We start from the raw sequence: 12,432 nt of genomic DNA, 5'->3' as shown, positions 1-12,432 counted from the left end.
ATGCTTGTATTTACTGCACCTTAGTTTTAAAAAGACAAGCATATCTTATTTTCCTTCACATGTTCACACCTTTTAAAGGATATCAAGGCAGAGTTTTGTACCAGCATTTTGTTCCCATTGATGTAAACATGTTTCCTGATGATTCTTCTTGACACGTTTATAAATCTGACGCATGCATTGAGTTGACACTTCTCTTGTATATTAGTAGCATGTGTCTATTCTACATCAACACTGGAATTGAGAAGCCACAGGTGAAGGAAAATGATGAGCAGGCTCTCTTCCTGAAATAACGTCCTGTGATAAAGTAAATAAATGGCCGCTCATTCAAATCATGCACAACACAGGAGAACTATACATTCACTGATTTACTAGAGCTACAACCAACACAGATAAGGGACATTTATGGGGGAAGAACCAGGGGGAACCCAGAACAGAGACAAGAAAACGCATGCCTTTCCAATTTCTTCAAATTCATGTTTTAAACAAGAATTATCTGTAAAAGTATGCCTGTTCTGGACTGATTTTAGGAATTCATGTTTTAAAATGAAAACAGTGGTTTTTACTCAATGAGAGTATAATTTATATATTGCTTAAACTTTTTTTCAAATTGCAAATTGAAGACAACTTCACCAATCAATAGGAATGTCATAATTGGTCCCATATAAAATAGCCCTGTTTGTCTAGCCTTCTAGATGTGTTTACTAGCTAGTGTTTGACTGAGAGTCTTCATTACTCCTGGCCAAACTGGATGAGGACAGGGAAGTGGTTCCATAATGCTGGTTCATAATGTTGCATTTCCTATTGCTTAGCCTACAAAAGATTCTGGATGACTGAGGCTTAATCATACAAGCTACAGACTAAGTTATTGAAAAGTGAGATAGAAAAACAAACAACCCCCTCCAAAATAGAAGTACTTCACAGTGTTATCAACTAAGGCCAATCAGGAGCCTGGCTGTTGGATCCTACAATTAAATGACTTAATCTCATTTGCGCACCCACAGACGCACACAAAACAATCCAATCACACACACACACACACACACACACACACACACACACACACACACACACACACACACACACACACACACACACACACACACACACACACACACACACACACACACACACACACACACACACACACACACACACACACACACACACACACACACACACACACACACACACACACACACACACACACACACACACACACACACACACACACACACACACACACACACACACACACACACACACACACGGCTTGTCATCCACAGGCTGATGCGTGTCACTGTGGTTTCCTCAGCAGGTTAGAGAGGAAGCCGGAGCCCCCACCCTGGCCCTCCCCCTGTCTCCCAGCGCCCCCGAGGGGATCCATCTGGTTCAGCTCCGACTGGTCCAGCATCTCAAAGTCCTCCCCGTCCATGTCCGTGTCCAGCTCTGAGCTGGACTGCTTGGCGTATCCCCGTCCTCTGTGGGGCCTCTCCCTGCGGCCCGCGGGCGGGTGTGGCTGCATGGCCCCGGCAAGCGCCGCCTGAATCATGTTGCTGGCGATGATCCCGGCCAGCTCGCCTCCCAGGAAGTCAGAGGAGAGGGGGAGGCCGCCGAGGGAGAGATCCTCGTCCAGGTCATCCTGATCCGAGTCCAGGTGGGAGTCCACATCCAGCAGCTGGGAGGTGGTGCGGGCGGCGGACTGCCCCGACCGGTGACCCAGGCTCGGCAGGCCGATGCACGAGTCATCATCGTCATCCATCAGGGTGGCGTCCGGGTTGATGGAGGGGAAGTCGTTGAGGTCCTGGGCGAACGACTCCTCGTTGTCACTGTGCCTGTCGAGATCTGAGGACCATTCAGACACACAGACCACTGGCGTGAGAAACAGGGCGCCCCGGAGAGAGCCACGGGGAGCCACGGGGAAGGGCCCTTACCTTCTGAGCCCTCTGTGAGAGGAGTGTGGCCCCGGGACAGGTTGAAGGTCCCGTTGTCCATGTAGGAGACCTCAGTGTCGGAGTGCTCCGAGTCCGTCAGTCCCAGTTCCTTGGCCATAACAGCGTCGTCAAACTGAAATGGGACAAACTCACGATGAGTGATCTTCAAATGTTTTCAACGTATTCCGGGTGTTAGTATAACCATTCTAAGTCATTTTGACAGTGCACTCGGTTTATAACAACAACGCATTCATCTGGTGGTCCCTGGAACAGAAAAGGTTGGGAAAGGCTGGTTGTTTGTTGTGTCTTGAACTGCTCACCGTTGGGCAGAACGCAGCCAGCTCCTCCTCACTGTCACTGGCATCAGCGGCGGCTGCACCCTGGATTGGCTTACGGAGGACTGGAGAGCAAACACAGATCAGGCTTACCCTCTATACACAGTCCCCTTGGTGAGAGAGCCCTCTATACCCAGTCCCCTTGGTGAGAGAGCCCTCTATACCCAGTCCCCTTGGTGAGAGAGCCCTCTATACCCAGTCCCCTTGGTGAGAGAGCCCTCTATACCCAGTCCCCTTGGTGAGAGAGCCCTCTATACCCAGTCCCCTTGGTGAGAGAGCCCTCTATACCCAGTCCCCTTGGTGAGAGAGCCCTCTATACCCAGTCCCCTTGGTGAGAGAGCCCTCTATACCCAGTCCCCTTGGTGAGAGAGCCCTCTATACCCAGTCCCCTTGGTGAGAGAGCCCTCTATACCCAGTCCCCTTGGTGAGAGAGCCCTCTATACCCAGTCCCCTTGGTGAGAGAGCCCTCTATACCCAGTCCCCTTGGTGAGAGAGCCCTCTATACCCAGTCCCCTTGGTGAGAGAGCCCTCTATACCCAGTCCCCTTGGTGAGAGAGCCCTCTATACCCAGTCCCCTTGGTGAGAGAGCCCTCTATACCCAGTCCCCTTGGTGAGAGAGCCCTCTATACCCAGTCCCCTTGGTGAGAGAGCCCTCTATACCCAGTCCCCTTGGTGAGAGAGCCCTCTATACCCAGTCCCCTTGGTGAGAGAGCCCTCTATACCCAGTCCCCTTGGTGAGAGAGCCCTCTATACCCAGTCCCCTTGGTGAGAGAGCCCTCTAGACGCTGGTTTAGGTTCGTCCACGTTAACAGTCTGTCTGTGTTCAACGCTTGCACAGCCGCAAACTGTACTCACACTGGTTATCGATGGGCTTTGACATCATGTACCCGCGAACGCTGAAGTCAAGCCACTGCAGGGCCGGCTCCAGCCTCACACACACATGCTGGCACACCCGGTGGTACGCTGCCAGGGGACCCAGCAGAATAGCCAGAACTAGAACAGGAGACAATCGAGTAATGTTAGAGGAAACAGAACCGGGCATAACAGTGATAGAGATCATAGCGCGTGAGTAAAGAAACACGGTGGCAGTGATATTAGGTTCTGGTATACACAAGGCCCTAGCCTATGAGCTACTTGTGTGCCCAGTCACACCCTTTGGCTGGAGCACAACTAATCTCTTCATTCAATAGACAGGTGGATTGATAGGAACAATGCCTTCGGGAAAGCATTCAGATACCTTTTGTTTGCATTTTGGTTGTGTTATAGATTGAAATCGCAATTGGTTATATTAATTTTGAACACAAACTTTACTCTACACACAATTGCCCATAATGACAAACTGAAAACACGGTTCCAGAAATATGTTCCAGGGTACGCCACTAGTAGCATTGCACACATGGATTTGGGCAGACATGTTCACCTCGCTGTTAAAGACACTTCTTGCTCGGTTACTTCGCTGGACAGCCAGCTCTGGTAGAGTCTTGGTGATTACCAACTTATACAGGTTCACAATGAGGGAGTCCACTGCGCTCCTTAATGGAATTTTTGTAACATTCCCCAGATGTATGCCTCAACTAAATGCAATAAGTCTATAAAATAAAATGTGGAGAACATGAAGCGGCCTGAATACTTTCTAGTAGCACTGTACATCAGTGGGCCCAGACAGGGCTTCCCTGGCACTCAGATCAGTCACACTACATTGGTTAGTGGTGAGGATTAGCATGTCTGACCTCCTTCCTGTAGCTCCTTCCATTCCTCTTTCACTCCCTCACCCCAGCTTCCCTCTCAGCCCAGTCAGGCGGTAATCACCTCACAGACCGAGCTCTGGTGCTCGGGTCCCACAGATCTGGTTTCACCAACCATGCATTTTTAACAGTGGCAGGCAGGCTGTTTTCTCCTGCCAGTATTAAGCACTGAATGGGGAAACCAGAAATTGGGTTGGTGGCTGGTGTTATCCCACTGTACTCACCAGCAGAGTAAGAGAGCACCAGTCCAGGGATATAGCGTCCCACCATGGCCAGACAGGTGAAGGCAGCACAGGTCAGGAGGCAGAACTGGTGAGAAACCAACAGACACAAACAGTCACCTTCCACAGGTTCAAACACAAGCAGTTCCTTAAAAGTTCAACAGGTCAAGACACCGACAAGTTGTGTGGTCGCAGCATGCCCTTCGGCCATCCCAACACATTGTCTCTCACATCGGATGGGTTTGGGATAGTACTGGAAACACTGTATACATTCACAAGGGGAATGCAAAGGCCTCACTTTGCCGGGGTTGTGTCTTTTGAAGTGCACCATGCTGGACGTAAAGGCCTTTCCAGAGACCCAGGCCTCAGCTATGTGGTGACACAGCTCCGGAACACTCAGCACCCCAGGCTGCACCAGGCCCCAGCTGCAGAACCCAGAGCGCAATAACGTCAGTGACATCATCACCACGTGACCAGCAGGGCCCGATAAGGAGAGTGATGCTTTCATTGAAGACATACCTTTCATTTTCAGATTCGTCTGGTCTCTTAACTGTGCAAAGAGACAGAAAAATGCATATTTACCCACAGCATCTCCACAGTGACTAAACATAGACAGGGTACAGCACAAGCATGTAAAGGAAACCAGGTATGCACATGCTTTGATTAATTATACAGGGTTCAATGAATAGTAGGCTGGCTGTGAAGCGCATTTAAGTGTGCCTCCATCGTCACACAAAGCTTCATTCACTCCAAGGTTGGCGTGACACTGGAGAATAAGGGACAGCATCTAAGAACTAAGCCAGGCATAATTAACCCAGTTGGTCAGAGGCATTCAGCTGGCACAGACTGAGACCTAAGGGGCATGAGACATTGCGGGCACAGAGACACAAATGCCCCCCCCATAAAATGAACAATAACCCCCTCACCTCTGATCTCAGGCCAGATCTTGTTCTTCCAGGTGTCACCGCAGATTACAGCAATCAGGCCTGAAGACAGCAAAAAGAGCAGGCGCAACGAAGTCAGGGCAAAGAACCTAGAACAGAGAAGAGAAAGCAGTGAATGCCTGACTTCATGCTCTGGACTGGAGAATCGGATGATGCCTCCCCATCTGAGAGTCCAGTCCAAGTGGCTACTGTTGCCCTATATTTTAACAGATTACAAAAGTGATTTTAAATTATGTCTTTCAACAAAAGGTGGCCATCAGACACACTAGCAGGTGGTAAAATGTAAAGAACTCCCCCAGCTGACGATTCCATTTGTTTCAGGTTTCCATGAGAAAGTGGCAGTCCGGTCCTCATTACTCTGTGTGGCGCATTGATTTCTGACAAAGGTGACTGACTGACAGACTGACTACACGTGTTTATAACAAAAATAATAACAAAACGGCAAGCCTACCCATTTGTTGTAAATAAGTATAAACATTCAAGACAGAGCCATCCACACAAACGACAAGGCTAAAAATCGATATCTCGATGACTGCTCTTACATGTGAACCCATTAACGGCAGACGGACAGCAAGTGGCCACATTACAACAGCAGAGTGAGGAGTCGGATGGCTGTCTAGCTACAGAGATGGACCGCATATTCAGAAGGACACAAAACATGACGCCCAGTTTAAAGACACACACATTTGCAATGATGTCCATGGATTCAGCATGTCAATCTAAACAGAGTTCTCCAACTCCACAACCACAAGGCAGCACTGGGAGTTACGACAGGCTTACCTGAACTACACAATTCTCACGCAAAAACACATATGACCCGCACTACTCAGGACAGATATAGCCTAATACACTGTTAAGTAATGTGGAATAAGTAAATGGAGAGAAAGTCTGAGAGGCTGAATTACGTTGTGGTCTAATCAAATACAGACCACATGCCTGAGCCAGGCCTCATGCCCACACCAGGCTTCCTCACTAAGGCCTGATTGGACACAATAAGGCCTTAGTAGGGGGGGGGCATTGTGGATGTTTGGATGGGGCACATGCATTGAACTACACTCACTATATGGTGAACTTAAATTACTTTTCCTAATTGTTACATCACTAATTGTTAAAGTAATGTTCAAAAACGTTCATACCTAAATACTTCAATGAAAGTGAATGTCAAACACCAAGTGCGTTCTAAGGCACATAGCTAATATTAACACTGGCGTTCAGCCATCTAACAATAATGTGATGAAACAGACAACTATGTATTAGCATGGTACTTGTATCGGCTTTATGCAAGACACACACACACACACCCCATAGATTATATTCTGTTTAAATTATCTGCCAGAAACTTACCAGAACACAACGTTCACCACTGTGTACAGTAGCACACTCTGAAACGGCCTTTCCCACAACAGCAAGGATTGTAGGTAGGTCAACACAGGCTCGTAGGGACTGAGTGATTCTTGAAGTAATGATTTGACATGACGGACCTGACCGTCTCTTTCGCTGGAGCTTGGTCGACTTCGAAGGCCAAGACTTGACCCCTGATTTCCTGAAAACTGTCCCGGGGCATCTCCCATGCCTCCTGTGTGCGCCATCTCTATAGTCAAACGTTGATTAAATAACCAACCCTGCAAACCACATCCGTATAATATCAATGACAATGGTGTTGTCTCAAACAGTACAGTATTAAGTGTCGTATCCAATTCCCAGCCCGACACAGATTATATCTGCATACATATCCCCTAAGACGACGACCGGTTGCTGTTGTACTTTTCGTTTCACTGTCTCAAAGCTGTCTGTCAAAGCCCCTAAATCGATCAATGTAGCTAGCTAGATAATACGGTGAAAAATAAATGTCGTTTTCATTCACTATTGTGTAGATGTCTAGTTAACGTCCTTAGTAACGTTGTTAGCTAACTTTATTTAAATTTGTTTCAATTGCTAGCCCAATACAAATAACTGTATAACCAAATATGTATTTAAAAACTTTTATATAACGACGACGTACCTGCTAAATAACTGGTACGGGTTAGCTTGCTAGCTACCTACTTAGTTAGTCACTGTACACTACTAGTGTACACTAATGTAGCTATATTAGCTAACGTAACTGATTTCGCAGGGCTAACTAGCAACTGCACGATTTATGCAAACTATCTTTACCAACAATGTCTACAAAACATTGCAATTAATCGTTTATAAGATTGCTTACATCAGAAATGTTGGCCACCTACTTTGACATTATTACAAAAATATATTCCGTGGCAATATGGCGTTGCACCCGGTGAGTCGCTAGCTTATTTTGTTTAAGGCCTACAGCACCGGAGAAGAGGCAAAGTGAGAGGATTAAAACCATAGATAAATAAACACCACTAGATAGGCGGATGACATAAAGGAGCAATTCTGTTCTAAACCAGCTACAGCAGAAACACAAAGTGGAAATGTCATTTTAAGTTTTTACTGATACATTTCCTTAATATTTCATAAATAACCACTTGAATGTATAGCATAATACATGCAATGACAGTACTTTACATATTATTAACAAACATCCATTTGAAATAGTTTTCAATAATTTATTAAATTAAGAATACAAAATGGCTATGGTATGTAATGTATGAAGATACCGAATACTTTAAATACAGTGCAAAGTATAATGATCTCCTACAATAAAAATTTACTGTGACTTTACATTATAATGTGTATATTTTGTATATACAAAATACATAATTGTATTGTATAAATTACTATTCTAGTCACTAACTTTGGTAGGCTAGCAGTTGCATAGTAATTAAGGGCAGAAAAATAGTAGTAGCTTGGCTACCAACACTGTCATTTGCTGATCATATACATTAATAACGTTATTTGACATACCTTGTGTGCAACATTGATTCATTGTGTATGTGGCAAGCTAGCCAGGCAGATCATTTAAAAAAACAAAACATGATTCTGATTCTGTAAGGTTCTTAATACTTACCTAAATAGCTATGCTAGCTTTCTTGTTCATTGATTAAAAACAACCACACTATTATTGATGCAATAAAAAATGGTTCCTACTTCCATATAATTTGTCCTTTTTGTGGAGTAAGTTATTGCTGCTGAACCAAACACCACAATGACTAGTGTAAAATGTCTTTACTTTTCCGAACTGGTCCCAGGTAACATGGCGGAACTACTGGGACGAGAGATTGAACTGTAAGTCCCATCTATGCTTTATATCTATGACTATAACTCTGCCCAAAACAAATGCTGTCCGCGCGAGACATACAGCAACAAGCAGCAGACCTATTTTTTTGTTGTTGTGTGGAGGTCGAATAAACAAAGCAAGTATTCACAGAATTTCTACGTAATGCTTATTTGATCGAATACTAGTCTAGGTTTATTACCAAAATAATTTGAAGTACGTGACATGCGTACAACTTTGAGGAAAAAATATTAGAAATCGGTGTGCAAAATGTATGTTTCCAATATCTTTGTTTTTGCATTTGAGTGCTTGGAAATGGTCTCCATGGCCAACACTGTCAGACAACTGACAAATGGTCTCAGAATGTCAATGACCGAAATGGTATGAGTCATAATTCCCATAAAACCTTACGCAAACCTGGAAAACCGTCTCCTTTCACTATGTTTCTTCCGTAGGGGATTTTTCGATCCACTTCAAATAAACTGTTTTGTGCTGGCTTACACCACTTCGCAATTTTGTTAACTGTGTAAATATCTATAAAACAAGTTAAATTTGATCAAAATTGGCTAAACATAAGCAAAAGAAAAGTCCTGTAGTGTAGGCTAAATAAAACAAATGTGTTGATAAACGTCACTTTATCCTGACAATCAATCAAATGTATTTTATAATGCCCAATTTACATCAGCGGTTGTCACACAGTGATATCCAGTTTGAAATCCCAAACAGCAAGAAACAACATGAGTTGATGCACAGTGGCTAGGAAAAACTCCCAGGTAGGGCCAAAACCTGGACAGCCACTGAGGGTGGCCAGTCTTCTTCTGGATGACCCAGGTGAAGATGATAATAGTACAGAAAAGAGACAATATCATATTAATACTGATTAATGATTTTACATCTAGGCAGGATGTTGAACATCATGTTTTTGATCAGACTGTGATCAGTTTTTGATCAGTTATGTTTTTTGCTAATCTTTGTAAAGGGTCTGGAGGGCACTGTATGTAATGTTCTACAAAAGAGCACAATGGCATGACTAGGTCTGAACTACTGTCAGTAGGTAATGTCCAGGGTGTTTATATGTCTTATCTGTGTTCATTTGCCTATGGAAAAATGTGTGCATCTGCAGGAAAATTACTTAAAAAATCTTCCTGGGGGAGGACCAATACACCCTCTGCCTCACTGGTCTCCCAATGTGTTAGCTGTTTTTTCCAGGGTGATGAGACCTATAATTATGAGAATTTACAAACCATTAAAGTGTTGTAGTATTGTAGAAACTCTTAAAAGAAAATTTCTCAACACATTTATTTTCAGCTTTTCTGGTTAGACAAGTTCTGTAAATTATATACCTGTGCTGCTGTTGCCGATGTTTGGTGAGCCCTTCATCAGCCGTTACAATCATGGGGACTGTTAAGAAAGTACCACAGTCTTTCCTGAAATGCCACAGAAAGTACCACAGTATTTCCTGAAAAGCCACAGAAAGTACCACAATCTTTCTTGAAAAGCCACAGAAAGTACCACAATCTTTCTTGAAAAGACACAGAAAGTACCACAATCTTTCTTGAAAAGCCACAGAAAGTACCACAATCTTTCTTGAAAAGCCACAGAAAGTACCACAGTCTTTTCTGAAATGCCACAGAAAGTACCACAGTCTTTCCAGTGGGCCAGCTCCCATGGCTGTTGAGCAGCTGAACAGTGGGTAGCTGGATGCAGGTGTGGTGCGCCGGGCTCAGTACTAATCTAAGTCACTTGGGGCCAGATTGCCCTCACTGACGGGGGATAATGAACTGAGGCAGGGAATTGTGATCTGGAATGTGGGGTGAGTTCTTGTAGAGAGACAGGATACTTTTGTGAATCACTGTTGAGCTTTTGACCATAACCAAACCATGGCCTTGGTATCAGCTTGATTTCCATGTTTAAATGTTAAATAAACAAATAAATAAAATTATTTATTTACCTATAAAAACGTGTTTTCTCGTGTCTGACAACATGAGGACCAAGTAGTAATACAAAAGTCAATCTAGCCATCGTGATAGATCAGAATGAATCAGAGACATAAGGCCAAAACATTAGGCCAAACAAAATCAACTGTGTGTTTTGTTAAGAAGAACAAAGGATGCACAGGTGAAATCCGCAATGGCATCCTGCTAGACCACTGAAGATAACTATAATGGATGACCAATAAAATGCTTAAAATGGTGAAGAAACAACTACCCTAACAAAAGTCATACAAATCAGAAACACTTCTCCGAGAGGTTTACTTACAAAATCTAAAGTGCTGAAATACAGAGCCAAAAAATAGGAAATTAACAAAAGTGTCAGTCCAAATACTTTTAGTGTAGATTATTTACAGACACCTGTATGCAGGTGTCTTAGGCGCAGTGAATACACATATATGTACTTTTTGCAACCCCCAACCCAATAGCTGTTTTCTTTAGCTTGTAGGCATTTTGTAACTCTTCGTTTGTGGTGATGTGGTTGGTAGGGATATTTCCAGCAGTGTCCATTTTTTGTCCACTATTTAATTCTATATTGCTTTCAATTTTGTATTGTTTTGACAAATGTCTTAGTCTATGACAATCTAAAAAATATTTTGATAAAAATGAAAATGACTTCAAATAAAAAACATACCCTTAAATACCACTCTTTGTTAGTCAGTATTCGTGTAGTTGCTCTTTTCACCCAGAAGTATAGATTTGGTGTCTTAATAAGGCCACATGGATGAGCTGAAATTTCTGGAAACCAAAGGAATGAGTGTGCTGGAAAACTCACCACTGAAAGGCTTTGTAATACAGGGAACATTATCTTTACATTCTCTATTTGGTTTTGTTGAGTCTTTTAGTGCCACATTGTAGGTTTTTGTTCAACTGATAAGGCAGAGACAGTGTCTTCACTGAAGATAAACCAGGGTTGTTTTGACATACAAAAGATATTCATCCGGGAGACTGTAACACACCACAGGAACATTCAACATGTGCTTTCAAGGCTAAATTCATAACTGTCCTCTGACAACTATGCAGTTTATATGAGTGAATGCATACACACTAGAAAGGTGTTTGAATTGTCACTAAATAGAGATAGTTTAACACTTTAGATTTTGCAGTGACATGTAAATTATTAGTCTTGTGTCCTAACTCAATGGGGCTTTGAGATTTTAGGTAATTAATCCCAGCAGACACAGCACAAGCACACACCAGCCATCAACAGCAGAAACACAGCGGCCATTTTGACCTTTCATTTATATGCAGGCATCTGTCACTGCCACACTCTGCAGGCTATGAGACCAAACATATTGATCTCATTGTTTTAACTCCAGGTGAACCAAATCAGCCATTTTGACCTTTGATTTATATGCAGGCATCTGTCACTGCCACAGGCTATGAGACCAAATATATTGATCTCATTGTTTTAACTACAGGGTGAACAGGACCGACCACTTTGACTTGCAACCACTCTTCCTCTTTGCCGATGTACAGTAATTTGTCCATGTTCATGCTGTCGTGATTTTTAAGACTGTTCCCCTCGACTCATTGAATCATTTTTGCAACCGGTGCGCCTGCCATTCAGATACTGACTTTATGGCATCTTTGGAAGTCAGCTATCAGACCTATTTTGTAATTTTCAGACCTATTTTATAGCTGACAATTATGTACTGCTAAGTGGCAATCAAGCTAACATTACATCTGCAGTTGCGTTTGTAATTGTGATTTAGTTTCTTCAAAGTAACAATTATTTTTTATTTATCCACCGCCTGTTCATAATCCAAGGTCGATTGATACCCTGTTCTTTCACACGGGATTTCGTGGCGATTAGGAATGTGAACACGATTGGTCGGAAGTTTTCTTTTACTCCCATCTCCTCGTTTTTTAGGATCTGTTGTAGAAATGTTCTTATGGCATAGTATAATGATCTCTTTTTGAATCCGGGCCTAGCCATTGAGCATGCGCGTTGTTGCAGATGTCGTTGGCGCTTGTGACTCTATATTTATAGTAGCCATGATAGTAGCGTCATGCTGGCAACATTAGAGATTTCATAGCAACAGAAGACATCCGGTTTTCGGATATTGCCTTCAAAATAAAGGTCCGCG

The 12,432-nt window shown here is 43.4% G+C and overlaps 1 protein-coding gene across 4 annotated transcripts; it reads right to left on the bottom strand.

The window, feature by feature from the left end:
* Positions 1-1,209: 1,209 nt before the first annotated feature.
* On the bottom strand, positions 1,210-8,489 carry retreg3 (reticulophagy regulator family member 3). 4 transcript variants are annotated; one of them, XM_020050995.3, is made up of 10 exons: positions 8,145-8,489; positions 6,521-6,798; positions 5,159-5,265; positions 4,752-4,782; positions 4,531-4,657; positions 4,236-4,320; positions 3,122-3,259; positions 2,252-2,331; positions 1,932-2,064; positions 1,210-1,842 (listed from the first exon to the last, which is right to left on the bottom strand). In XM_020050995.3, exons 2-10 carry the CDS (start codon positions 6,763-6,765, stop codon positions 1,295-1,297), a joined length of 1,494 nt encoding a protein of 497 aa, XP_019906554.2. In that variant the 5' UTR covers positions 6,766-6,798; positions 8,145-8,489; the 3' UTR covers positions 1,210-1,294. The 4 variants fall into 4 exon arrangements, with proteins under 4 accessions (XP_019906554.2, XP_010872855.2, XP_012991547.2 ...); XM_010874553.5 differs by lacking the exon at positions 8,145-8,489 and adding an exon at positions 7,402-7,598; XM_010874551.5 differs by lacking the exon at positions 8,145-8,489 and adding an exon at positions 7,380-7,598 and having other exon boundaries at positions 1,211-1,842.
* Between the last annotated feature and the right edge of the window lie 3,943 nt (positions 8,490-12,432).

The sequence above is a fragment of the Esox lucius genome, chromosome 11 (genome assembly GCF_011004845.1).
Source record: "Esox lucius isolate fEsoLuc1 chromosome 11, fEsoLuc1.pri, whole genome shotgun sequence".
Taxonomy (NCBI): Eukaryota; Metazoa; Chordata; class Actinopteri; order Esociformes; family Esocidae; genus Esox; species Esox lucius.
The sequence above is the reverse complement of the archived record's forward strand: the minus strand, read 5'-3'. Positions and strand labels throughout refer to the sequence as shown.

What these genes read in the sequence shown, in the direction of transcription:
- retreg3 (XM_020050995.3), bottom strand. Translation starts at nt 6,765, where the DNA reads ATGGCGCACACAGGAGGCATGGGAGATGCCCCGGGACAGTTTTCAGGA. An exon ending in GTGGTGAACGTTGTGTTCTG is followed by an intron (nt 5,266 to 6,520) that starts GTAAGTTTCTGG and finishes TCTCTGTTCTAG; the next exon opens with GTTCTTTGCCCTGACTTCGT. An exon ending in AAAGCCCATCGATAACCAGT is followed by an intron (nt 2,332 to 3,121) that starts GTGAGTACAGTT and finishes TTTGCTCTCCAG; the next exon opens with TCCTCCGTAAGCCAATCCAG.